Below are 26,144 nucleotides of genomic sequence, written 5' to 3'. Positions count from 1 at the left end.
ATTTTTAGGCTCCGTTTGGTAAAAATAGCGGTTGACTGATAAGCTAGCTGATGGCTGGTGACCGATAGCTTATAGCTGATGATTTAAAAAATTGCTTGCATTGATTTATTTTAACTTACCTATTAGCTTAAGTTCTGCGAGACTATTTGTTTAAGAGAACTTATGAAAACAATGTTCATAAAGTGTTTTTATCTTATTTTCACAAGTTCTTCAAGATAATCAAGTTTTATTTATGTATTTTAGACTTAAATAGGCCGGCCTGATAGACTTAAAAAGTTTTTTTTGGAGCATGCGGCTTAGCATTTTTTTTAACTAAATAGACTTATAAAAAAACCCTGGTCTTTTCTATTTAAAAAAAAAGGTATGGTCTGGCCTGAGTCTGTGTAGTCTAGCATGTAGGCCTGTGTTATCGGCCTGACCTATTTCCACCTCTAATCATTCTAATCTATGAAATATTTCTATTGATCTTGTTGCATTAAATTTATAATGGATTTTTAAAATATTTGTTTTATCAAATTATAAATATATGATTGTGTGACATATCTATGAAATTTAATTTTATGTTATTAATTTATTGTACCTTAAACCGAACATTTCACCTATTTGTTTTTTATCTCTGATTCGATTTTTATAACATTGATTTCAAAAGCATTTAGTAATACTTGTATAGTTCTTATATTTAAAGAAGAATTTACGAGTTCTTTAAAAATTTAAATTCATTCAACGATAGAAACATTTTATGATAGCTATACTTTATCTTATTCATTTGATTCAAATCATCATAAAATAACATTAAAAGAAGAATATTATCACAACCTTTGAAGAACCATAACACAACATGTGCCTTTATTGAAAGAGGTAAAAAAGAGAGAGCCACAACTCTATCAAAGTGCATGCATGAACCACGGTTGGTCCAGTGGTGATTGGCGCTAGACTTGGTAGGGAGAACCACGGTTCGATCCCCCGCAACTGCGATCGGGAGGGGGATGGAACCACTTGATGCCAGAACTCGCCCCCGAACCGGACTAAACCGGTGGTATAAAGCCAAAAAAAAAAAAAAAGTGCATGCATGAAATATCAACCTAATCTTGGAACGATATTGTAATAGGAGACCCAACACGATGCTTTCCATCGGTCCAAATCAACTTCCCAAAGGCATGATAAGTGAGAAATACATCATTTGACTTCTTAGTGAATGTTACCTTGAACTCTCTTTTTTCACCCTTATGTGTAAATCTTAATATCTTAGGTTCAACTGTGACTAGAAATTGTGGGGGTTCTTGGACCTCCACTGTATACTCACTTGGGGATCCGACATTGGTAAGCGTACGAGTAACACTCAAAGACTGTCCAGATTTAATTGTGATTGATGGATAATTGAAATCTCCTAAACTAAAAGATTTTGGACAAGTATAAGGTTTGTCGTAGAACACTTTAAGTTTATCACTCGTGTATCCACGACCACATAAGTAGTTCAAATAATCAGTAACATTAAGGTCATATACAAGGCCAGGATCCACCGCAAGATTAGGTTGAATGTGCCCTGCACCATAATCGAAAGGAGTTGCCTTCTCTAGTGATGAATCCAATATATCCACTCCGTTGTTAGTTTTTGTTGTTGCTGTAAAAAGTGTAAATTTTATAGATAAAATAGCATATGGATTGGGATTTTAATAGCGCTTAAATGGCGCTTTCATAGATAACCAACCTATAATAACGAGAGCTTTTATAGCGCTATTAAAGGCCAAAAAAGTGCTATTAACTATATTTTTGGGGTAGTTGGAAAAAAATCCAATGATCTTACTTAATTTGATTACTTGTGGTCATAATTGCTGACTTGATAGCAGCTGGACTCCAATTAGGATGAACAGATTTAATTAGTCCAACTAGTCCAGCAACATGAGGACATGATACTGAAGTGCCTGACAGAGGAGCAAAGGGAATTCTACGCTTATCAGACGGTTGATTTGTCGGAGATGTAGCTAGAGAATAAGCTGCAATTATATTGACGCCTGGTGCAGTGATGTCAGGCTGAAATGTACAAAATAAATATATAATTACATTTGAAATCTTATTTTACGATAATCGAAATGATAATTGTCACAAGTTTCAGTATACCTTAAGGATTGAGGGATCAATGATATTTGGGCCTCTTGGGGAAAATGAAGCCATCATTGGAGTGTTCTTTATACCCAATTGTGTTTTAACTTTAGTAATGGAAGCCACAGGAGACCTACAAAATATATGTATGAAATGTAAGATTCTATCTTTATAAATAATTCAAAGTTTAATATAAAGACATGATGAGAACAATTACTTTGTTTCTTTGATGTAATTATTAATGAAATTCCCATATTTAAAGGAAACATGCGTAGCGGGAAGCACATGAGGATCTGCTATAACTTCGTACCCCTGATCAAAGTTATCTATTATCATTCCAATAGCACCTACACGTAAAGCTTGCACACCCTTGTCAACTCTACCAGTCTCCCCTCTAAGACATACCAGTATTTTTCCTTTAACTTTTTTGGGATCAAGAGATCCTTCTACGCAACGCATGCTACACAAATAAATTCCAATTTGTGTATTTAAATTACAGTGAAAAATGGAATAATAAAAGTTATACAGAAATAGCAGACAAACGGGAAACAACTTAAATCAATTCGAATGTACCCAACTTATTTGGAAACGTAAACTTGAAAAGAAAATAAAAATACATTCTTACGCATCATCAAGCAAATATTTCTTCTCATCAAACATGGCATCTGAACCACTTATCAATGGATATAATTTGTTAGGTGGTAAGTTCAACTCTGAAAGACTAGCTCCCTAAAAATAAACACAGAAAAAAATTGTATTAAGCATGTACTACTAGAAATCAAATGCACAAAATTTGATAGCTATATATATACCTTGTATATTTTTTTGTTACCAAGAATGACATAACTTGCAAAGTCTCTATCAATTGTGCTAGCAGCAACTGTGAGAATCCATGGATCGACATTTACTACAGGCGCAGTATCAGGTCCTGAATTTCCTGCAGAAGCCACAACAGTGATGTTGTTGGCAATTGCATGGAAGGAACCTATGGAAAGACCACTTGAAAAAAACTCTAGCGGATCATTTCCACCCAAGGACACAGAAAGAACATCAACGCCATCAGCTATGGCAGCTTCAAAACCTGCCAAAATATCAGCTTCACTACATCCTTCCCAACAGACCTTATAGGCTGCAACTCTAGCTTTTGGTGATCCACCACTTGCTGTTCCATTTCCAAAGCCCAATACATTAGCTCCCGCAACAAAATTACCTCCGGCAGTGGATAAAGTATGTGTGCCATGACCATCGAAGTCACGTGCACTATTAAAGGTTACATTTTTCGCTCCGGGAGTTGCCTGATATCCTTTATAAAAATATTTTGCTCCAATGAGTTTCCTACAAATCATCACCGCAACTTGACAAATTCCTTTCCACTTTTTTGGAATTGGTCCATATCCTTCATCACTAAAACTTTTGGATTCTGGCCAAACACCTATCATAAGTCACAATATCAATAAAATTATTGAGGCATAGCACATAAAAAGAAATTCAATGAGTGTAATATTATCGTTAAAAAATGCTATTAATTTATATTTTATTACCAGAGTCCAAATTTCCAATAATGATGTCTTCACCCAATGATTTTTTCCAGGCTGAATCGTTAGGAAATCCACCGTCCCTCTCTAACCCAAGGAAATTCCACGATCGGGTTGTGTGTAATTCATATCTTTTATTTAAAAACATTGACACAACATTTGGATTTTCTGTATTCACAAAAAAAAATAGTATAGAGCATTAATTAGAAAATTAAAATAAAACAATATTTTGTAATATATGGAAGATAAATCCATGATATAACATAACTACATACTTGCAATCTCTGCTGCTTCATCTTCTTCAAGTATTGCAGCAAAACCATTAATATATTTCTTGTAAGAGTAAAATATTACTTCTTTGGCCTTCTCAGTACTGTGTATGAAAAAATAAATTAGCTTTCTTCATTTCATAAGTAACCACAACAACAAATTCACTTAATTTTAGTTACATACCTTCCAAGGTAAGATCCAAGTAAATCATAGTGAGAGTTTGTGACAGATTCAGAATCAAGTAACGAAGGATTTGAACCAAAAGAATGTGATCCTAAATATACAATATAGGACTGTCATAAAAAAACATGAATTATAGAATATTAGACCATACAGTTAAACACTCAAATATGAAAATGAGATTATTTAATAATGTAAAAATGAGAAAAAAAAAACTTGCCTGTTTAATTGCAAGGGTATGTTGCAGAAAAACAAAAAGAAGAAGTGATATTAACATGTGACAAATGGATGATGACATTGTTTCTCTCATGAATAATGTCTGATTTCCTAACTTTTATAACTTAGTTTTGTGAATGTTTTCAACTCAATCTCATTTGAAAAACTGCTATGAGCTTGTAATATATATAGTCAGCTATTGTGGTAAAGTTTTTTTGACTTTTTCTTGGCACATTTATGTCAAATAAATAAATTTAGATTTTTTTAAGCTAAAAAATACTTAGAAATAATTTGAAAGGATGTATTAAGACAAATATTTCTTAAAAAAAGACTTTCCATGACTTATTTCCTAAAAAACATTATGCATAAAAAATAAAAATAAAACTAAAAGACAGGACTTGCTTTCTAAAATAATTAAGTTCTCAATATTATATTTTAAAATAAAAATAAAAATTTCAAATTCCAAATCCTAAAGAAAAACATCAATTTAAAAAAGTTTATATTTAATAAAATAAACAAAATATAATATAAAATATTTGTTTTGGCCGGAAAAATGCCAAAATAGCTGAGGCGTACTTTAATTCAAATTCACTCCAATTGACCTAAGGTATAAAAGTCATTTCATACGGAAAGCAATGTACACTCTCTTGATCTCCAATTTTTACTACATTCATCTTCAATCTTGAGTTGACTTAGGCGTTGGACTGCTAACCTTGCAAGTTCACCCAGTGTCGTCGTATCAGAGATCAAAACCACAGGTTCAAGATCATCAGTTCATTAACTGCATCGAATTCTGGTTCCAAAATGAAATAGTAGCGACATATATGTGATCAGCTGTCGCACACAGGTCAAAACCAAGTAATTTAAAATGTAATTTACGGTAACGACAACTCGAGTATCGTATCTGAAGGACTCTTGAATTATTATTAACCAACTGAAGCGATTATGGGGATTTGTTTTGTTTAAGAAAGCAGAGAAAATAAGTGATTATCAAATAAGTTAAAACGACTAATCTACTGATTCTGGTTCGGACTTATCGATTATTATAAATTCAATCTCATAATCTAGTCATATTCGACTACAAAACTCACAGACAAGCGCAATGAGTCTAATGTGATATAAGTTCATATTATCTGAATTAAGCAAACAAATTTAAGCCTTCGCAGATTAAGCAAACACGAATTAATCAAACACGATAACGAATTACGCAAATGCTAACGTGATTATAGTTAAGGATCATACAAAAATCTAATTAAATTAATATACTCTATGAAAATCGAATTAAGCAAACAATGTTTATAGAATATAATTGAACAGAATAGAAACTTGATTAAAATTATTATAACCTCAAAGTATAATGGAATACGTAATCAACATATTTTGCCTTGGGATTAATTATCCATTACAAACGTACGAAACTTTAGAAATATTTCATGAATAGTGAACAATCAAAATAAATAAGGATTCACCATTCTAATTCAAACCGGGTGGGAAAACATAAAACCGGCCCAAAAAAAGCCCAAAACTAAATATTTCTTAAGTCTAGAACTTTAACGAATTATTCGACAATCTATCACTCCAAATCAACTCATGGATTCAACACCAAACTTGTAGCTCTTTCTCTTAGCTTTCCAACGCATCTTAGAATGCGTCAATCCAATTCTCGTAGCTTAAGTTATGGTCTGTACAGTGAAGAGGTGTCAAATAACAGTTAATGCTGGAAATGAAATACGAAAATTAAATAAAGGCAAAAATAAACTAAAATATAAAAACACATTAAAATAGTAAAAATAATAGAAAAAACTAAAGAAATGTTCAAGTACAATAGTAGAAGAATATGCATCAAAATGCACTGATCAAATTCCCCCACACTTGAACTTTTGCACTCCGAGCATAATAATATCACTCATGAAAAACAATAGCGTTCAGATACTTATTTTAGGCTAGAAACTCTTATTCGGTTAAGATTTCATTGATAGATACCAATCTTGCACATTAAAGATATCGTAAGAACACAAATCCGCAATTGTGCAGTCATAAGCCTCCCTCATTTACAAACCAATCTGAATCATGTTATTAAGCCTAAGCCTAACTTACTCATCCTCCTTTTTATTCTCTTTCATTCTATGGCAACCACATTAAGCCTGTTATCTATTTACACACTTGTTAAATAAGCCTGTTAGTGACTATGATCCATATCTTGTAAAAAATTTAAAATTAACCATTTTAGCAACAACAAATTTTTTCTTGAAGGTTTCACAATCGTTAGGCTAAGTGACCGGGTGAGGTCACCTAACTTAGAAGGCAGATTCATATTCATATTTCTTATTCTTATAAAGTACGGGATTGTAAGTTCTTTGAATCAGCTTAATTACTTAGTGTGTGATTTCTAGATGGTGTTGACTACTAGATAAACTACTTAAGAGCTAATAAAGAATGAGAACTTGAGGCTATGTCATAACAAGTATTCAAATTAATTTCCATATTCGGGAAACTTAAGGTGTTAAAACGATACCGATCTTGTAAATTTTTCTCAAGTCTCCACAATTTAACCTCAAATTAATCTGTAGCCTAAAACTTTCAAAAGATGCATTTTATTTCTAAGTCTAAATTTATTTTCACTCAAAGAAAACCGAAAGAAAACAAAACAAAGAAATGATTCTCTCCCCACACTTAAAACATGCATTGTCCTTAATGAAAAGAACATAAATATGAAGTAAGAGGGAGAGAAAGGAGAAAACAAACAGAGCAGTCAAGGAGGATGGATGATTGCATACACAGCCTTTTCTAGTGAGGGCACCTTAAAAGTCTCTCCTTTCAAAGTAGGGCTCTCATGCAGAAGTTTCAGATGTTCATTGACCTTGAAATTTGTTTTAGTGCCTTCACCTTTATATTTGTTTCAAGTGTCAAATGCACACGTGAAACTGATGTCGTTCCTCACAACATCAAGGATCAATGGATGAAGGGGCTGCCTCGCTGCCTTTGTTTCATCTAAAAGTAAAATCCTGTGCATACATACACATGGAAGGGCTAATACTTGGAATATCATCCAATGTCCATCCAATCGCCTTATTATGCTTCTTTAAAACTTGTAAAAGCTTATTTTCTTGATCAAAATCAAGGTTAAAAAAATTATAATCGGGAGTTTTTCATTCCTATTTAAATAAGCATATTTCAGATTTTTAGGGAGTGGTTTCATCTCTAAATAAGGTGGTTGTTCAATGGATGAAGTGTTTGGGGCAGCCGGGATGTCAAGAGCTTTAGCTGCATGAACAACTTCATCGACAACTTCACATGTAGGAAAAATGTCACCCTGCAAGGCAGCCTCAATCTCAGCACAAACAAAGCAAATGTTAGAGTCGGTACATGAATATCGAGAGTAAGTATCATCAAAGTCAGATACTCCCTCCTTTCCTTTTTAAGTGTCGTTTTAGCAAAAAGCTCTTCAATTAAGATAATGAATTATTAGAGTTACTTTTTCTATTATACCCTTATTTATTTTTCACTTTCTAAATAAATTCAATCATACACTCTCTTTTTTCAATAACTAATTGAAAATTTTGAGGTGGAGTTATTGAAAAAATAAGGGTATAAATGACAAATTATAACATTAAATTATAAAACGACACTTAAATAGGAACAAAAAAATTCATCTAAAACGACACTTAAAAAGGAACGGAGGGAGTAATAATTAAAAATCAGCTGAAAACATATCAAAATAAGTATTATCAACCAACTCAAAAAGCAATTCAACGTGAAAAACAAAATGTTCTTCCACAGGATGTTTCATACCAACAATGTCCTAGTTAAGCAGAAACTATTGGAAGACACAAAAAACTATTAAAATAAAATTTTTAAAAAATACAAAAACAAGATATTTCATCTAATTACGTCAAATTAGAATTTCACCATTTTTTGGAATTTTCAGAAACTATGAAAACAGAAATAAAATCATAAAATAGAAAAGTAAGGAATTTGCGATTTTAAGGGTCAAAATATTGTTTGTCGATTAATTTTCTGAATTTTTGGAAAAAATCGGAGCAAATTAAAACAGTAGCTTCCAACATACCTGATAGACTGGAATACTTACCATTGTACTGCAACCCTAAAAATCAACAAACACTACAAAACAAAACAAAAAAATTCAAACAAGACTCAAAACTAGGATCCTAAACTTGATTAGTAATATCAAAGAGTCCTCGACAACGGCGCCAATTTGATCCGCTGTCGCACACGGATTAAAAACAAATAATTTAAAATGTAGTTTACCGTAACGACAACTTGAGTATCGTATCTCAAGGACTCTTGGATTATTATTAACCAACTTAAGCGATTATGGAGATTTTTGTTTTGTTTAAGAAAGCAGAGAAAATAAGTGATTATCAAATAAGCTAAAGCGGCTAATCTACTAATTATGGTTCCGACTTAACATTGATTATGATAAATTCACTGTCCTATTTGTAGTTGTGTTTGCTTTTATATGTTATTTGATTTAATATTTCACGGTCGGTTAATCTGACCTAGATAAAATTGTTTAAATTTAATTTATAAATAAAAATAAAGGGAACATTCCCATTTTTTAACAAATAAATCACAAAACTAGTAATGCTTGAATTTCAAACGTGTCCCTCGTGAATGTTTCACCATGAATTAGTAGAGTGAAGACTTATTTTAGCCCCTCACAAACATTACAAAAGCCAATTGGATCATATTAGTATTCCTGCTAATATTTTTTTAAAACCGATTTTTTTCTACTTTTAAAACGATTTTTTTCATACTCTTAAATTGTGACTGAACTGCCATTGAATTTTATTTTTTCATTTTTTAATACTAAATTGATTTTTATTTTTAATTTCATTTTTAAACAATTATGAATTAATAATATAAAAAAAGTCAAAATTGTTTCTTATAAGAAATTGAACCCAATATCTTTAAAAAACATCTATGTGTCTTCACCACTAGGCCAATGTACATTCATAACAAATAAATCTCATGATTTCTATTATAATTAACAAATTATGTACATAAATTTTTACTTATGAGGTTTCAAACCTAAGTTCCTTCAGGTTAAATGATATTCACTTTACAACTAGACAAATCAATTTCTACTATTAATAAGGTAACTATCATTTACAACTAGAAAAATCAATTTCTATGGTTAGTATAGTGACTATTATTTACAACAAGACAAATTAATTTCTATTGTTAATAAAGTGATTATTATTTACAACTAGACAAATCAATTTCTATTGTTAGTAAAGTGACTATCAATAATAATTAGACAAGTCAATTTCTATTGTTAGAAAAGTGACTATCATATAGAAATCGACAAATCAATTTCTATTCTAATAAATTGACTATCATTTAATCTGAAGAAACTTGAGTTCGAGACCCTATTGATATAAATATAAATAATGAGAATTACTTATTATGAATGTACATTGGTCTAGTGATAACCACATTAAAATGTGGTTTAAAGGACTTGAGTTCAACGTCTTATAAGAAACAATTTTAACAATTTTATATTATTAATTCATAATTGTTTAAAAATAAAATTAAAAATAAATTTTATGTCCAGTCACGAATTAAAACTAAGAAAAAATCAGTTTGAAAAAAATAATAAGAGAAAAACTAATATATCCGGTTAAATTTTGTAAGGAATTAAATTAGATTTATTTTATTGTGAATGACTAATTTGAATTGTATGGTCTGGGGCGAAGTGAATTGTGGTAAATTCATTGGATTAATGTGGTTCGGAGCGAAATGTACCTTAGACCATGTGCAATGGGTGTGTTTAGTTGAACTCAACATGCAAAATCTCTTCCAATGGGTGTTTAGAGTAGTGTTGAGTGTGAGGTGGAAGAGAGAGGTGTTGAGAAAACTCAACACAATTGAGGCTGACGCAGGGGGGCATGTGACAGCTTGTGATTGGCTGACCAGATTTTTATCCATTTAATAGTTTGAACTCAATTATTTCGTTGCAAATTATTTTATTATTATTATTTTTTTACCAAAATTCATGATTTTTTTTCTCTATAAATAGAGACTTGGTTCATTTGATTTGGACACAGAAAAAAAAACTAAGTTTTTCACTATCTTAATCTTATTATTATCTTTCTATTAGTGTTTATTTTGTAACGTACTAATTACGTTACTTGTGTGTTGTATTTTAATTTAATTTAATATGATTTGTATCGTATCCAATTATTTAAATAAATTTTGTTTTTATTACAAAAAATTAAAAAATAAATTGTTAAGTATTTATTATTTTAAATTAATTTTAATCGATAATTGTAATTTTATGTAATTATAAAAATAAAAATAAAATTTAAATAAGAATATGAAAATAAAAAGTGGTGGGGTAGGGTGTTGAGTGAAAAACCATTGGAGAAGGTAAAAGTTGAATGAATGTTGAGTTATTAGGTGGAAGAGAGAGAAAATGATGTGGAGTGTTGAGAGTTGAAAAAATGGGTGTTGAGTGTTGAAACTATTGTAAATGGTCTTAGAATGGAGAATGTTGCAGGATGGTGGCAAGATGTGATGAAAAGGAATAATGCGGTGACTGAGTTCAGTATGAATTTCAGCGACTGAGTTCAGTATGAATTTCAGCAAAGACAATATCTATAACAAATTCACTCTTACTAAAACAGCTTCCTAAAAGGAATATTTTCAAACATAAAATTAAAATTGTATCTTCAGCCATTATTATGAAAAATAACACAGCACTGACTTTAAAAGTAAACATCTCTTGCACTCATTACAAGTTACGTGGTAACTCAGCAACATGCATTGTTCTTGATCCCATTTCCTGCAATTTAAACCATTAAAATTATCACAAATGTATCCTTTACAATGATTAAAACATATTATATACCTCTGACTAGCAAGCAACATTATTGCTTAAGTTCAGCACATTTATGTTATGTTATGAGTAATCAAGGTGAAAGAAACCACTTGTGTCTTACCAGTTTACGGTCAAGAGCAGCAATGGCATCATCCATTTCAGTCTTGCTGGACATTGTAACAAAGCCATAACCACGTGATCGACCGTAACTGTCGGTGACAAACTCAACACTCTTAACCTTACCATATTTGCTGAAAATTTCCTCCAACTTAGCAGGGTCAGTTTCCCGCGTCAAGTTACAAACGTAGAGACTAAAAGCCGAATCAAATGCTAGTGGACGTTTTGGAAGATCGGGTTGTGATTTTCTTGGATCGTACTTACTAACACTCAAATAATTTCCATTTAATCCCTGCCACATAAGTTCATTATCATTAGATCCAAAACAACTACACTAACCACAATAATTAATCACAACTCGTTACAAGATATTTTCAAATTTTCCACAAACTTACATAGACATCGAACTTTTTAATAGCCTTCTCAACTTCTTCAACAGTACTCATAGTTACACTTCCAAACCTGAGGGCTGTATCCCAAAGAGTAATTAACTGAAATCACAACACAAGAGGCGCGTTATCGCAATCCTTGGTATATTAATAAGAGAGACGGAATGGATACTATGGACTCACCTCAGCATGCACTACAGTCCCAGCCTGTCCAAAAAGTGTGGTCAATTTCTCAACATCAGTGTCAGAAGTCAAATTTCCAACGAAAATCTCAAGATTTTCAGTGCTAGTCGACATAGCTGAATAAATGTTTAAGAGAAGAAGAAGGAGAAGGGAAGAGCACAACACTATGGTCTATTGCTGTGCTGTGCTGTGCTGTGAATAATGAGTAGATATATAAAATTAAATTGGTTGAACAAATGGGAGGGTTTTATCTTGGAATTGGTGGTGATAAATTAAGCAACAATTAAAAACAAAAATAATGCAGATATTTTATCAGAATCGTAATCATAATAAATGATTGTTTAAAGGAACAGTTTCTAGATGAGGAGGTGGTGGGTCTAGCCAACGCTACTTGCATGGCATGGCCAAGATACATAATTTGGCTGAGTCTGATCGAAAACGTGAAAATTAAGATGTGTAGGTGATTGATTGTGAGAGGCTATGGTGAAAAATAATCTATATAGGGTGACACAGGGTTGTAAAAAACAGTCCATGCTGCAAGAGAACGGTTTAGGCCGATGTCTATCAATGTTTTTTATATTAAAAAATAAGGTGAATTCTTATCTACCCAATTCAAAAAGTTTGGTAAGGTTACCTCTTTTGTTAAATGCTTTGAAAATAACAAACATTTGTAGTATTTTAATACATAATTAATTGTGTTAAATGAGATAGAATCATGTGATTGGTTGAAGATACATTACCCAACTTATTGTGATAGATAGAGAAGTTGTCCCAAAAAATAAATTATGGTTAATTCACACCACGACGACCACAATCAGTATCGTAACACTTTTACAAATCAAAATTGCGAAAGTCTTTACGCGACCGCAACTATTTTTTAAAATCCTGGGGTGAAAGATAAAGATGAAATAGTATATGGTAGGGATGATAACCAAAAAGTAGCGGAGATAACTGAGACGGTGATAGTGGCGGCATAATAGAGGTTAAGATTATTGGATTGGAATGTTAGTCAAATTTTATATTGTGGATATTGATATCATGATTTTCATGGTGCTTTAATTTTTAAGAAAAAAAATAATAAAAACGTACCCGAATCCATGACGTCAATTATTGTCTGTTTCTCGGTACTTGACTTCAATTGTTCTCTTCTCTCTTCCTTCTTTCTTTTGTGTATCTTTGATGATGAAGGTACATTTGTGTATTTATGAGAATTGAGAAGGAATGAGAAAATTTGATGTTTTATCCTAAAGGTGTCCGTTTATAGGCACTTTATTTCAACAACCACATTCTATTCCAATAGTCATGTTCCAACGGTCATGAAGAGGAATTTATATTTTGAATTTTAAAATAAAACCCAGCTTAATTACCAATTAAACCCAAACAATCATTACATTTAGGTATCTTTATTTAAAGTCAAATTGTGTTTACATGAATCACACCTAATTAATTAATTAATTAATCCATCAATCTCCCCCTTGACTCATGTGACAACTTGATGTTTCAATCTTAAACCATAATTGTGCACCATTCATTGAAAGCACCAAGTTATTATCTTTAATGAATTGAAATGATAGGACCATGCATGGTGATCACAAATTATTCATCAACTTGATTTCTTCCATGTATCACGAATCAATTTAATTCAAATAATTGTAGGGGATACAATAATGTGTCTTTCATGTTTCTTCAAAGACACCTTAGTCATCACATATTAAGAATAACATCTATAACATAACATGGATAACAAACTCAGCAGAAACATAACCTTAATTGAATTTACAAGTGTCATACAATACGAACAATAATATATATATATATATATATATATATATATATATATATATATATATATATGAGGAGGGATATATTTACTCCAAGAGTAAGTGTTGAACACTTACTCCAAATCTTAACCATTGATTTTCATTAATCTAACGGTTTTAAATATATCCCTCCTTATATATATATATATATATATATATATATATATATATATATATATATATATATATATATATATATATATATATATATATATATGGGAGCATATCAAGTGAGAGCATTTTTAAATGAGAGATGAGAGGAAGAAATATCAACCATTGGATTCATCGAGAGAGATAAATTAATAACCTCATTAATGTATCAACATTATCTTTCTTGATGAATCCAATGATTGATATTTCTTCCTCTTATCTCTCATTTAAAAATGCTCTCACTTGATATGCTCCCATATATATATATATATATATATATATATATATATATATATATATATATATATATATATATATATATATATATAATGTTAACAAGGACTTTTACATAATGCTCATCCTTTCTACATGGCCAACAAATATCTTGGATAGTAAACCTTTAATTAACGGATCCACTATCATTAAATTTGTACCAATATGTTCAAATGGCACCTTTTGTTTATGCACTTCTTCTATCACTAATAAGTACTTCAGTTCCATGTGTTTAGCACCTTTGGAATATTTAGCATTCTTTGAGAAGAAGACAGCTACAGAATCATCACAATAAATTCTTAACGGCCTGGATATACTGTCGGCAATACCAAGCCCTAAGATAAAGTTCCACAACCACAATGATTGAATTGTAGCCTCAAAGCATGCCACAAATTTTGTCTCCATAGTAGAATTAGCAATGATGGTCTGCTTTCCACTCTTCCATGATATTGCTCCTCCAGCCAGAAGAAAAACATACCCAAATATGGATATTTCTTGAGTCCGCACATCATCCAAAGTCTGAATCCGAGTAGCCAACCACTTCAAGATGATCTGATCTTCTATATGTGGGCATGTAATCTTCAGTTCTTTGTAAGTACCTAAGAAATTTCTCTGCAGCTTTCTAGTGATCCATTCCAGAATTACTTTAATATTAACCTACATACCAACAGTAAAACTAATATTCGGTCGGGTACATGTTTGGGCACACATTAAGATCCCAACCATTGATGCCCAGGAAATAGACTCCATTTCTTTTTGTTATAATTCTTTTTTGGGACATTGGATTTGACTAAACTTATCCCCTTTCTGAATATGAATTATCCATGCATAGCATTTATCCATTCTGAATCTCTATAATATTTTATTTATATAGGCTTTCTAAGAAAATCCCAATAGTCCTTGTGATCTATTACGAAATATTTCTATTCCTATCACATACGATACCTCACACATATTCTTCATTTCAAATTTATTGTAGAGAGACTTCTTTACATCATTTAACAAAGCAAAATCATTGGCATCAAATAAAATATCATCAACATATAAGACTAAAATTATGAATTTGCTCCCACTGACCTTCATATAGATACACTGATCTACAGTATTCTCTACAAAATCATATGACATGTATTGTTAAATTTAAGATACCATTGTATTGAAGCTTGCTTTAGTCCACATATTGACTTTTTTAATTTACACACTAAATTTTATTTTCTTGTAGTAACAAAACCTTCAGGTTGAGCCATATACACTTCTTCCTCTGAGTCACCATTTAGAAAGGCGGTCTTCACATCCATTTGGTGAAGCTCTAAGTCATAATGATCCACCAAAGCTAAAACAATTCTCAAAGAGTCCTTCTTTGAAATAGGAGAAAAAGTTTCTTTGTAATTAACACCATCTTTTTTAGTAAAACCTTTGGCAAAAAGTTTAGCTTTATATCTTTCAATATTGCCTTTCGAGTCTCGTTTTTTCTTAAAGACCCATTTACAACCAACTCGTTTAGAACCTTTAGGAAACTTAACTAGATCCCATAGATTATTGTCACCCATTGATTTTAACTTTTATTTCATAGCATTGATCCAATTTTCAAATTTGTCACTTTCCATGGCATGTTTAAATGAGACTGGATCATGTTCATGTGAATAAATAACATAATATTTTGAAATAGTTGGTCTTCTTTGCCTTTCAGACCTTCTTACTGCTATTTCTTGTGTTTCTTCAATCACTTGTTCTTGCTCATTTGTGACTTGTACATTGTCAACTGGTTCATCAACTATATGTTTATTTTGTGAGTTTTGAATATTAATTTTTTGTCCATATGTGTTGTATGACGGTACCACGACGACAACAACCTGAGAAGATGTTTTAGGTGAATAAGATTCTCCACGAGTCTCCATAGTATCCACTTTACGTGATTTTTCACTCCCACTTAATTGACCATTTTCAATAAATCGAGCATTACTAGACTCAATTATTCGCATACTATGATCAGGACAACAAAATCTATACCCTTTTGATTTTTCAGAATACCCAATAAAAAAACCACTAATGGTTCTTGCATCAAGTTTTTTCATGTGAATTATACACCCTTACTTCAGCTTGGCATCCCCAAACATGAAGATGTCTTAAACTAGGTTTCATTTATGTCCATAATTCATAAGGAGTCTTAGAAACTGCCTTGCTAGGAATCCTATTAATCAAATACACAATGGTCCTTAATGCATAGGTCCACAATGATAATAGAGTATTGCTATAATTTAATATTGAGCTAACCATATTAAAGACAGTATGATTCCGCTTTTCAGCCACACCATTTTGTTGTGGTATGCTAGGGAGAGTATATTATGCACATATGCCACGACTTTCGAGAAACTATGCAAATGGACCTGGGCATTGTCCCTTCTCATTATATTTTCCATAATACTCACCACCTTTATCAGACCTCACTATCTTTACTTTTTTTATCTAATTGCCTTTCCACCTCATCAATGAATACTTTTAGCATGTCCACTGATTGAGATTTTTCGTGCAATAAATACAATAAACAATAACATGAGAAGTCATCAATAGAAGTGGAATATACTTTTCTCCTCCCCAAGAAGGGACGTCGAAGGAACCACAAATACCAGTGTGTATGAATTCAAGAAATTCACTACTTCTTGTAGACGGATTCTTAGATATTTGTATGGAATGTTTTCCTTTAATGCAATCCAAACATATATTTCAGTCACCAAAATCTAATTGAGGTGATATTTCACCTTTCATTAACCTCATTACTCTTTCTTTAAATATGTGACCTAACCTTTGATGCCACAAATAAGCGAAACTCTCATTATTTATACTTCGCTTACTACCAACAATATGTTCAATATTAAATAGAGATTCTTTAAAATTAACATCAAGATTAAAACGATATAAAACATCAACTAAAATACCAGAACTATAATATTATGAATATTTAAACAAAGTGGATACATTGTTTCCAGTCCTAAAATTAAAATTCAATCCATCTAACTTTGCAACAAAAATTAAATTCCTAGCACATTCAGGTACATAAAGACAACTTTTCTGATCTATGTGATATCCAGTATCCAAGACCAATTTGTACGTCCCAATTCCCTCTATTCATGCCTTCATTCAGTTTCCAATATAAAGAAATTATTCACTTCTTTTTATGGTTTGGATCGAAAGGAATCCTTGCATAATATGTGACACATGAGTAGTCGCACCCGAATCAAGCCACCAAGTATTATTTGGTACTTCTATAAGATTTGATTTAAAATTTATGGAAACATAAAACATACCTTTCTTTTCGAACCACATATTCCTTTTAGGACAATCCTTCTTGAGATTTTTGTTTTCCTTACAGAAATAACACTTCTTTCCCTTTTGGACTCTACCCTCATTAACCTTTAAAGGAGCTTTTCCCTTTTTCTTGTCCTTCTTTTTGGGCTTGACCTTACTTCAACTGGCTCCATCATGAGTTGTGAGATGAATAGAATAATATTTCATCTTCTTTAGCCCCCTTCTTCTTGAACCAACATGGCCTTAATTATTTTAAAGTTCCATTCTCTTTGATGGTGATGTAATTCACTTGGAACTGTCTAAACTCAAGACGAAGCGAGCTAATTATAAAGTGTACAGGAAAATATTCATTCACATCCATACCTAAGGACTTCAACTTTGCTGCCAAATTTCCCACTTGAGTCACATGATCATGACTGGGTTGAGACCATTCAAACTTTTTAGTCGTCAACTCACTCATCAAATTTCCCACAACAGATTTATCAGTAATTTTAGAACTTGAATACTCTTTCACATTTTTCATAAATTCCTTTGCGTTTTCAGGGTTGGGTATAGATGGCTTAACATTTTCAGCCATTGTCATTCTCATCAAGTTCAAAGACAACCTGTTAGACCTTTCCCAAGCCTCAAAAAGAGAGCTTTCATCTTCCATATTGTCCTTTGTAATGGCAGCAGGCTTCTCATTCATTATTAATGTCACGTCTAAGTCCACAACACCCAGTTGAAACTGAATCTTTTCAGACCAATCAGCATAGTTCAACCCATTGAACTTTGTCATTCCAGACATCCATTGTGTTTTTCAATATCAAACCAGCTTTAACTATTTTCCCATCCCCGCCTTTGATTTGTTTGGTCTCTATTGCAGACTTAAGTCATATTTTTTGTCATGTGATACCTATAAAGTAATGCATGACCTCCCGGCTACAACACTGAACCCTAATTTTGTAACTTCCTTGCGGATCCGTTGTAGCATATATTCACGAACAGCAAACTCCTGGTCATTCGTAAATTACTTACCAACATCTACATCAACATAAACACAATAACTTTGTGGACAACGTCAAAGTGCACCACATCAAAGGCCGGTCATAATAGATAAAAATTAAAAACCAAATTCAACATTATAATAATCTGAAAAATACATTTTCGTATTACATTCAACAATAATCTGGAGATACACTTTCAGACACAAAATTCATTTTTTTTCAAACCAAAAACCGAATTCTTGCCAGTAATGAGGAAGGAAATACATGTACATTACCTTAAGTTTCAGCTTCTTTTGTTCCTTTTGATGTGAAAAAATCGAGGAATATCGTTTTAAAGTAAAAAACTTAATTTAGCATGGAAGGGGGTTTTGATAGGGTTTGGAGAACAATTATAGTATGATCATGAGTGAAGCATACATGCAAGGTGGTGTTTTATTTAGTTTCTTACTTGACAAATCCTGAATTGTACTTGTGAATTACTCATTTATAAAATAAAAGCATGGTGGTGTTTTATTCAATTTCCCGCTTGACAAAATCGAAAATGCACTTTTGATTTATTCATTGAGTTGCAAAATAAACACAATCAATGTAGGGCTAATCCGGAGATATTAACAATCCTATTCATGGTGGACATTACGTCATGGGCATGGCAGAAGGTAACAAATATGCCATTTGAACCCATAATAAAATGCAATGGCCCTGCGGTCCTCTTAAATTGGCCATGGCAGTTGTAAAAAAAAATTGACAATTTCTCGTTGCACCCTTATGCCTTCTCCAAAGTCCTTGGTGAAATTCCAAAAATACTCCATATTTTTAAAGATACATCTTCGGACGCACTAAATCTCCTTTTTTACAAAAATTTAATACAAAGATGCATCTCTAAATTCATCAAATCAAAAGTTAATTTGGAGATGTGTCTCTGAATATATCATTTGTTTCACTATATAAAAATATATTTTATATAAATACACACATAATTATTATGGGTTGATTTGTAATTTTGTATAAAGAATAATAATTATTTTGAAAATATATAAATATTTCTTGAAACCGTATATAATTTACTAGACATTTATATATATTTATTGAACATATAATTTATTTGATGGAATTGAAACCATTTTTCATTTATGTTGAGAAATTGATATAAATCAAAATAAGTAGTATGTATCTCTAATTTCACTCAAGAGTATTTTTAAATTTCCAAAAATGCACTCCATAGTATAAAGGTGCAATGTGAAATTGTCAATAATTCACCACAAACATTCATCAAGGCCGATATTTTGACAAAGTTGAAATCACATTATCCATAGTAACTCTTCAAAATGCAAAAAAGAGCCTTAATCAAAGACCAAATCCAATGCTAATATTGAACTCTTGTTAAGTATTCATGTTATATAAAGTATTATGGTGATGTTATAACCTTGTTTCTTTTATCTCAGTTTTTCTTCTTCAGCATGCTCTTTGTTTTAGGTTGTTTCTATATTCTGTTGATATGGCATGGTAGTGGAGAGAATTTTGTTTGGAATAATTTTCTCTCTTGGTTTAGTTACAGGTAGACACTTCGCACTATACTAAAAATTTCAATGAAAAGATTATTACCGTTCATAATCAATTTGCTTTCATTCTTAATTTTCTTAATATTGTAGGGAATATCAACAAAGTAAATTAGTTACGAATGATTATGATATTTTCATTCTCAAATAGTTGAGAGAAAAATTAAAACATAGGACAAAAGTAATAAGGCTATGTAATTGCTCTAGCAATTAATTGGCCGACTTCAATATTAGATGATAACATTCAAATTATGCTAGGTGACAATCAAAATAATACAATTTAAACTTACTTTATAAATAGGCAAATACTTTATCAGAATATTTATTCTAAAAGACGATTACTTTTACATTAAATATTCAAATCTAAGATGACACCAGCTGACAAAAAAAGAACATTTGAAAATTAAACAAAAAATTGAAATTGTATCCTTAGCCGTTAAAAAAGAGAAATCAGGCAACAACACTCACTTTAAAAGTGAAAATTTCTTAAACTCAGAAGTTACGCCTAGGCCTTTCCTCAGCAACATTCACTCTGATCGCCCTCCCGTTCAAGCTCTGCAATATCGAGAAATTAATCATACATGTAATCCTTGTAATGATTCAAACATGTTATATGTTACCAATGATCAAGTACGAAATTACTTCAGACATACCTGACCGTCAAGAGCAGCAATGGCATCATTCATTTCAGCTTCATCGGTCATTGTAACAAAGCCAAACCCACGTGATCGGCCGGTGTCTCTGTCATAGACTACACGAGCACTATCAACCTTACCATGTTCGCTGAAAAGTTGCTCCAAGCGACCATTGTCAACATCCCATGGCAAGTTACCAACATAGATTCGTAGAGCGGAATCATAGGCACGTGGTGGGCGCTCTGGTCTTGGTCCTCCTCTTGGAGCGGCTTTATTAACTGTCAACAATCTTCCATCTAGTTCCTGTCATACGAAGGGTGAATTAGATCCAAATAAACAACAAAAACCACAAAAGAGAAATTAGAGTAGAAATATTAATTATACATGGATTGCTTCATGTACTTTTCTACATTCACTTGTTTGGAAAAAAGAGAAAAACCAAAACACGAAAGACTTCCATATTCGAACAAAGTGATAGAAGAAATATTTCAAAGACTTGGTTATTATTCTGTTCGGCAGAAAAATATGTATTAACAAAATAAACTCATAAAAGTGCATGGAGGTCCCAATTGAAGACATGAATAGATACATTAGCAAGTAGATAATCAAATCATCAAATGTTATGATGAAAAAACAAATGATTACAATATTAAGCATTTCTACCAATATTAACACCTTCATTCTTGAAGCATTGTTAGAACAAAAAAAATATACAAAGAGCAATCTCATTATGTCAGAAGAAAAATTATGTAATTTACAACCGTTCCTGAGACGAATCTCTTATGATTGAGGTGACACACTTGTGATTACGTTAAATTACTTCATTTTTTCAAATTATTACACGTTTCAACATGTCAAGTCTCATGTTTACGGTGTCCATCCTTTATAGCACAGCACAGAATCAGTCACACAGAAACATACATAAAGAGAAAAACTTACATAGCCACTGTACTTGTTCACAGCCCTCTCAACTTCATCAGCAGTACTCATCGTCACAAATCCAAATCCACGACTTCTGTCAGTTTCCCTGTTATAAATCACCTGAAACAAACCACAACACAACCTTATAAATCACAAACCGCAAAACAAACATCTAACAAATCTCAACAACAACAACATCACAACAAATCCATACTATCCTCAACCATAACATAACATCAATACCACACAACTACACAATCTACAAATATTTTCAATTAACACAAAAAAAATTCAAAACTCACCTCAGCAACCTCAACAGTCCCGGGAGTCTGTTCAAAAAGCCCAGCCAATCTCTCACTATCAACATCAAACGGCAAATTCCCAACAAAAATCTTCAATTCCTCCGACGCTACCTCCCCGAAACCCCCAACCTCACCATCACCATCATTGCTTTCGGTCTCACTTCCCCACTTAGGCTCACCTTGATTCTCCCATGTATCTCCATCTTCCTTCTCTTCCTGCTGAGCCCAATCCGAAGTCTGAGCCACAAACGTCAGCAACGAAGAGTAACGGGTTCTTCTCTTTCCAGTACTGAGGGAAAGAGAGTGTGAAACCCTAGAAGAGTTATACGTAGGGTTTTGAATTTTGAAGGACTTGGCGGAGTTGGAGATGAATGGGGATTTGGTTTTGGAGTAGAAGAGGGAGGGTTGGGAGAGTAAACATGATTCGGCCATTGTGAGGGATTTGAAGGAAGTGATAGACATATCTGAAAATTGGGAGAGAAAGGAAGTGTAGAACGCTCTGTGGTTGTTTGTGGATAAGGGTGTAGATATGTAGAAATGAAAATGTTTCAAGTAGTGTGAGGGTTTTATGATGGATTTGGGGATAGATAGATTGTAAAAATACAACGACAGATATTTTCGAAATACTTTATTTTATCTTATTTTTTTATTAGCAAGGTTTGTATATTTTACATTGGGCTTACATGTTTGTAATATGGGCTTCTATATGATATATTCAAGGAAAAAATTTAGCCCGTGCCCTAACATTTATCCTCTATTCCAATATTTTATCACTTTTGGTCAAAATATTCTTATATAAATAGTTCATTTGTCCAATTTTTTTACTTTTTTTTTCTTCATTCTATTTTCAAGTTTTTCAATTCATGGGGAGAGGGTGAAAAATATTTACGTACTGGAATAATTTAATCCAAGTTATTTGGTCCACATACATCAAACTAGAAACTATTCAAGTAAGCTATTTGATTATAAATTCACCGTAAGTCTTAACTCTAGACATGGCAATAAAACCCAGACCCATGGGTACCCACCCGAACTCGCCCCGAAGTTAACGGGGAAAACCCGCTTTGATTGGGTTTGGGTTCGGGTTTGGGTTTTCCCCGATTAGAAAACATGGGGATGGGTCGGGTAATGGGGACACTAGTACCCACCCCGAACCCGTCCCCGAACCCGCCCCGTTTATTTCAATATGTACATTATTATTTATATTTCATAATTTATATTATTAAATATGTGGCTAATGTTTTAATAATTTGATTTGTATTTATCATTTTAAATATTTGAAATATATGTATGAAATTTTTTGAGATTGTTTTATTTTGTTATTTATAATGTAATTTGATTTTTGAAAAAGTAAATATTTTTATTAAAAAATTGATTTTACGAAATATATGTTGGCGGGACGGGGATACCCGAACCCAACCCGAACCCGTTAAGGACGGGTTTGGGTTTTAATTCCCCATCCCCGTTTGGGTTTGGGGTGGGTAACGGGGATTGATTGGGGATTCGGGTTTGGGTTTGGGGGAGGTAACAACCGTCCCCGCTCCGCCCCGTTGCCATGCCTACTTAACTCACAGGTTATTTGGTACACATATTTTAACATCGAAAAACTTATTTATAAGTTCTTCAATAATATGTTTTAAAAATATTCTTCGGAACTTTAAAAGAAGTTTTCTGATGAAGTAAAAAATACTACCGAATATCTTACTATATATTTATCTAAAGGAGTCTAATTTTTACCCAATGGATATCTTTGATAAAATATTTGCGATTTGACTTTTTTTTATAAAACTTATAAATTTCTCTGTTGTTTTTTTTTGTTGCTAGTGGCGCAAACCTGAGGACATGACGGTTATATCCCAGTCTGTGTAAGTGTAGAACGGGGCGTTCGAGAGGCGATCACACAAAAGAAAAGAACACACAAAAACTTGAGAGACTCCCAAAACTACAACCCTTATTTCACCCACGATTTCCCTTATGTGAGTGCTTGGCAAACTAAGTTTCCCAAGTTCCTTTTTATAGGCTCTTGCAGAATGGGCTTGGACTTTAAACTGAATCCAATATTCTCCTTTCTGAAAACAACTACAAGATTTTTTCACAAATTAGGAACAAATAAAATCAAATCAAATCTTAGTTTTCTAAATGAGATCTCAAAGATTATTTTTCTAAAAATATAGACTAATATGCATTTGTCATAATCATCCCTTGATTACCTGTGCCTGTAATGATTATCGAAATATTTCATATTCTCATATTTTTCAATCAAACCTTTCAAGGTTAAAAATCAGGCAGGATGTTCTGGTGTAGGATGTCACAAAATCTAACAGAACATCTGTCAAAACACATACAAGCTAAACCTGTTATGACAGCAGAAGAGGATGTTACAACATCTTGCTTAACATCGGATAAGAACTATGTTTTAGCATAATTGTGCCAATTACAAAAACCATGGAACTAACAATAATATACAAACACAAGGTGTTAATCAAGTGTTTTAGATAATGGTGAATAAAGAACACACACACAAGATTCTCTTAAATTTCTAGATGAATGGATTTTGGCTTTGATTGTTATCAAGAAATTGATTAACCATGAACACGCATCAAGATTAATCAACTCTCTCTAATTCACTCAAACACAACAACAAATTGCACAAGAACAAGATGTAACAAAAAAAGAATGAATTCAACATAAATTCATAATAAAACAGTTGTTTTAGTGAAAAAGAGAATGATACATGGTTATGGGGCTAGACACACAAAGAATAGAATACAAAATCACATTTTTGTCTCTATGGGTATACCATAGATTTCACACTCTTATTACTTTCACCAAAAGAAACAACTATTTAAATGAGAGATGGAAATTGGATTTTAAATTACGTTATTCGAATTTAGAAGAAAGTGTGATTCGAATCAATCTAGAAAGGCCCAAAAGGGGAATGTATCAAACTGCATGATTCGAATCATGATATGCACTTGATTCGAATCAAATAAGGTTATGATTCGAATCATGTTTAATTTGTGATTCGAATAATTTTATCTAGAGGCAAATTCCAACTTTCACAAGTGTGTGAATCAAATCAGATATAACACATGATTCGAATCAAATACCAAGGCATCCAATTTAAATGTTCGAACTCGTGATTCAAGCTACGCCTATGGAAATGATAAAATAGATATTTCATGGGCTCAAAAAATAAAATACCCCAAGGATCAAGGGAACACAAATGATGAAATGTATAGGGTTCTTAGTGGTACAAACTAACACTAGCTAAAGCGATTACAAACAAATTCAAATGATATAAGCGTACAAGCACATGAATGAAACAATATACAAATTACAAATACACAACCAATCAATAATCGAATTGACAAAAACATCAAAACACACCAATGATACTTAAGGCACATAAATTATACCAAACAATAATTTTATGTTTTCAGCCTCCTCTTTTTTATGTTTGGAAAATATGAGAGATTATTGTTGATGAATTAATCAAAGTGATATTTGGAATTCGATGGAACATAATGAATCTGGTGAGTAGCGTACATTACTTCTTTCAAGTTGTAAAAGCTTGTGAAACTCCCTCTGCATTAAACCCTTAATGTGCATAAATATCAACAATATCTCGACTACTTCTCCCCCTTTGTCAATTATAAAAAAAAAGGAGAGAAAGAGAAAAAAATGCATACTTGAGGCAGTGAGTGTTATAAACTATACGCACAGTCATCTAACTTTTTTGTATTTGGGGCTGCCTATTGGTGGAGATTTAAGGAACCTTGATTTTTGGTATCCTCTGGTTGACAGTATCAAAATAAAGATGTCGGGGTGGAAGAGTCGCTTTCTCTCTATGGGTGGGTCGTCTAATTCTTATAAAATTTTTCATGCCTTCCATTCCGGTATACTTTCTTTCTTTCTTCAAGGCGCCCTCAAGTATCTTATCTTCTCTTGAATCTATTTTTTAATGTTTTTTTTTGGAATGAAGGAGTAAGAAAAAAATTGGATCAATTGAGACACTATTTGTTTGAAAAAAGAAAATGGAGGTTCAGGATTTATGAGGTTGAAGGAGTTTAATTTAGCCTTACTTGGTAAATGATGTTGGAGGATTTTAACTAAGATGGAAAATCTGTGGTATAGGATTCTGAGTGCTCGGTATGGTGAGGAGGGAGCGATTATGTTTTGGGGGTAGCGGTGGGATCTATTTGGTCGAGGAATTTGAAAAACATAAGGGAGGGTGTCAGTTTGGTTGATGGAGGGTGGTTTCTTGAAAAAATTGATTGGAGATTATAAGATGGATATTCTACTCTATTTTGGATATATCTTAGGTTAAATGGTATGCCTTTGAAGGAGAGATTTAATAG

General features: G+C 32.3%; 4 protein-coding genes across 4 annotated transcripts; all 4 read right to left on the bottom strand.

The window, feature by feature from the left end:
• Nucleotides 1-1,064: 1,064 nt before the first annotated feature.
• LOC131605494 (subtilisin-like protease SBT5.3) lies at nt 1,065-4,445 on the bottom strand. Its single transcript, XM_058877844.1, has 10 exons — nt 4,306-4,445; nt 4,089-4,198; nt 3,911-4,008; nt 3,642-3,803; nt 2,913-3,532; nt 2,726-2,829; nt 2,318-2,560; nt 2,119-2,233; nt 1,818-2,031; nt 1,065-1,621 (listed from the first exon to the last, which is right to left on the bottom strand). Exons 1-10 carry the CDS (start codon nt 4,393-4,395, stop codon nt 1,083-1,085), a joined length of 2,295 nt encoding a protein of 764 aa, XP_058733827.1. The 5' UTR covers nt 4,396-4,445; the 3' UTR covers nt 1,065-1,082.
• A 6,397-nt stretch (nt 4,446-10,842) lies between these two features.
• On the bottom strand, nt 10,843-12,048 carry LOC131605487 (RNA-binding protein CP31B, chloroplastic-like). Its single transcript, XM_058877837.1, has 4 exons — nt 11,835-12,048; nt 11,658-11,753; nt 11,267-11,554; nt 10,843-11,109 (listed from the first exon to the last, which is right to left on the bottom strand). Exons 1-4 carry the CDS (start codon nt 11,946-11,948, stop codon nt 11,059-11,061), a joined length of 549 nt encoding a protein of 182 aa, XP_058733820.1. The 5' UTR covers nt 11,949-12,048; the 3' UTR covers nt 10,843-11,058.
• Nucleotides 12,049-17,630: 5,582 nt separating this feature from the next.
• Nucleotides 17,631-18,161, bottom strand: LOC131627724 (uncharacterized). The gene has a single exon (XM_058898604.1). It carries the CDS (start codon nt 18,159-18,161, stop codon nt 17,631-17,633), a length of 531 nt encoding a protein of 176 aa, XP_058754587.1.
• A 2,035-nt stretch (nt 18,162-20,196) lies between these two features.
• On the bottom strand, nt 20,197-22,353 carry LOC131636709 (28 kDa ribonucleoprotein, chloroplastic-like). The gene is made up of 4 exons (XM_058907320.1): nt 21,784-22,353; nt 21,500-21,601; nt 20,579-20,863; nt 20,197-20,480 (listed from the first exon to the last, which is right to left on the bottom strand). The coding sequence occupies exons 1-4, from the start codon at nt 22,243-22,245 to the stop codon at nt 20,418-20,420; spliced, it is 912 nt and encodes a 303-aa protein (XP_058763303.1). The 5' UTR covers nt 22,246-22,353; the 3' UTR covers nt 20,197-20,417.
• Nucleotides 22,354-26,144: the final 3,791 nt, after the last annotated feature.

The sequence above is a fragment of the Vicia villosa genome, linkage group LG1, assembly GCF_029867415.1.
Source record: "Vicia villosa cultivar HV-30 ecotype Madison, WI linkage group LG1, Vvil1.0, whole genome shotgun sequence".
Taxonomy (NCBI): Eukaryota; Viridiplantae; Streptophyta; class Magnoliopsida; order Fabales; family Fabaceae; genus Vicia; species Vicia villosa.
Note: the sequence above shows the minus strand (reverse complement) of the source record. Positions and strands in the feature narration are given on the sequence as shown.

Excerpts from the sequence above, each read along its gene's own strand:
- LOC131605494 (XM_058877844.1), bottom strand. The coding sequence starts at position 4,395 with ATGAGAGAAACAATGTCATCATCCATTTGTCACATGTTAATATCACTT. Across the intron at positions 2,234-2,317 it reads AATTACATCAAAGAAACAAA|GTCTCCTGTGGCTTCCATTA; the intron begins GTAATTGTTCTC and ends TATATTTTGTAG. Across the intron at positions 2,032-2,118 it reads TTGATCCCTCAATCCTTAAG|CCTGACATCACTGCACCAGG; the intron begins GTATACTGAAAC and ends TGTACATTTCAG.
- LOC131605487 (XM_058877837.1), bottom strand. The coding sequence starts at position 11,948 with ATGTCGACTAGCACTGAAAATCTTGAGATTTTCGTTGGAAATTTGACT. Across the intron at positions 11,754-11,834 it reads GGACTGTAGTGCATGCTGAG|TTAATTACTCTTTGGGATAC; the intron begins GTGAGTCCATAG and ends TTGTGATTTCAG. Across the intron at positions 11,110-11,266 it reads CTGCTCTTGACCGTAAACTG|GAAATGGGATCAAGAACAAT; the intron begins GTAAGACACAAG and ends TTTAAATTGCAG.
- LOC131627724 (XM_058898604.1), bottom strand. The coding sequence starts at position 18,161 with ATGACAAAGTTCAATGGGTTGAACTATGCTGATTGGTCTGAAAAGATT.
- LOC131636709 (XM_058907320.1), bottom strand. The coding sequence starts at position 22,245 with ATGTCTATCACTTCCTTCAAATCCCTCACAATGGCCGAATCATGTTTA. Across the intron at positions 20,864-21,499 it reads TGAACAAGTACAGTGGCTAT|GAACTAGATGGAAGATTGTT; the intron begins GTAAGTTTTTCT and ends TTCGTATGACAG. Across the intron at positions 20,481-20,578 it reads TTGCTGCTCTTGACGGTCAG|AGCTTGAACGGGAGGGCGAT; the intron begins GTATGTCTGAAG and ends TCGATATTGCAG.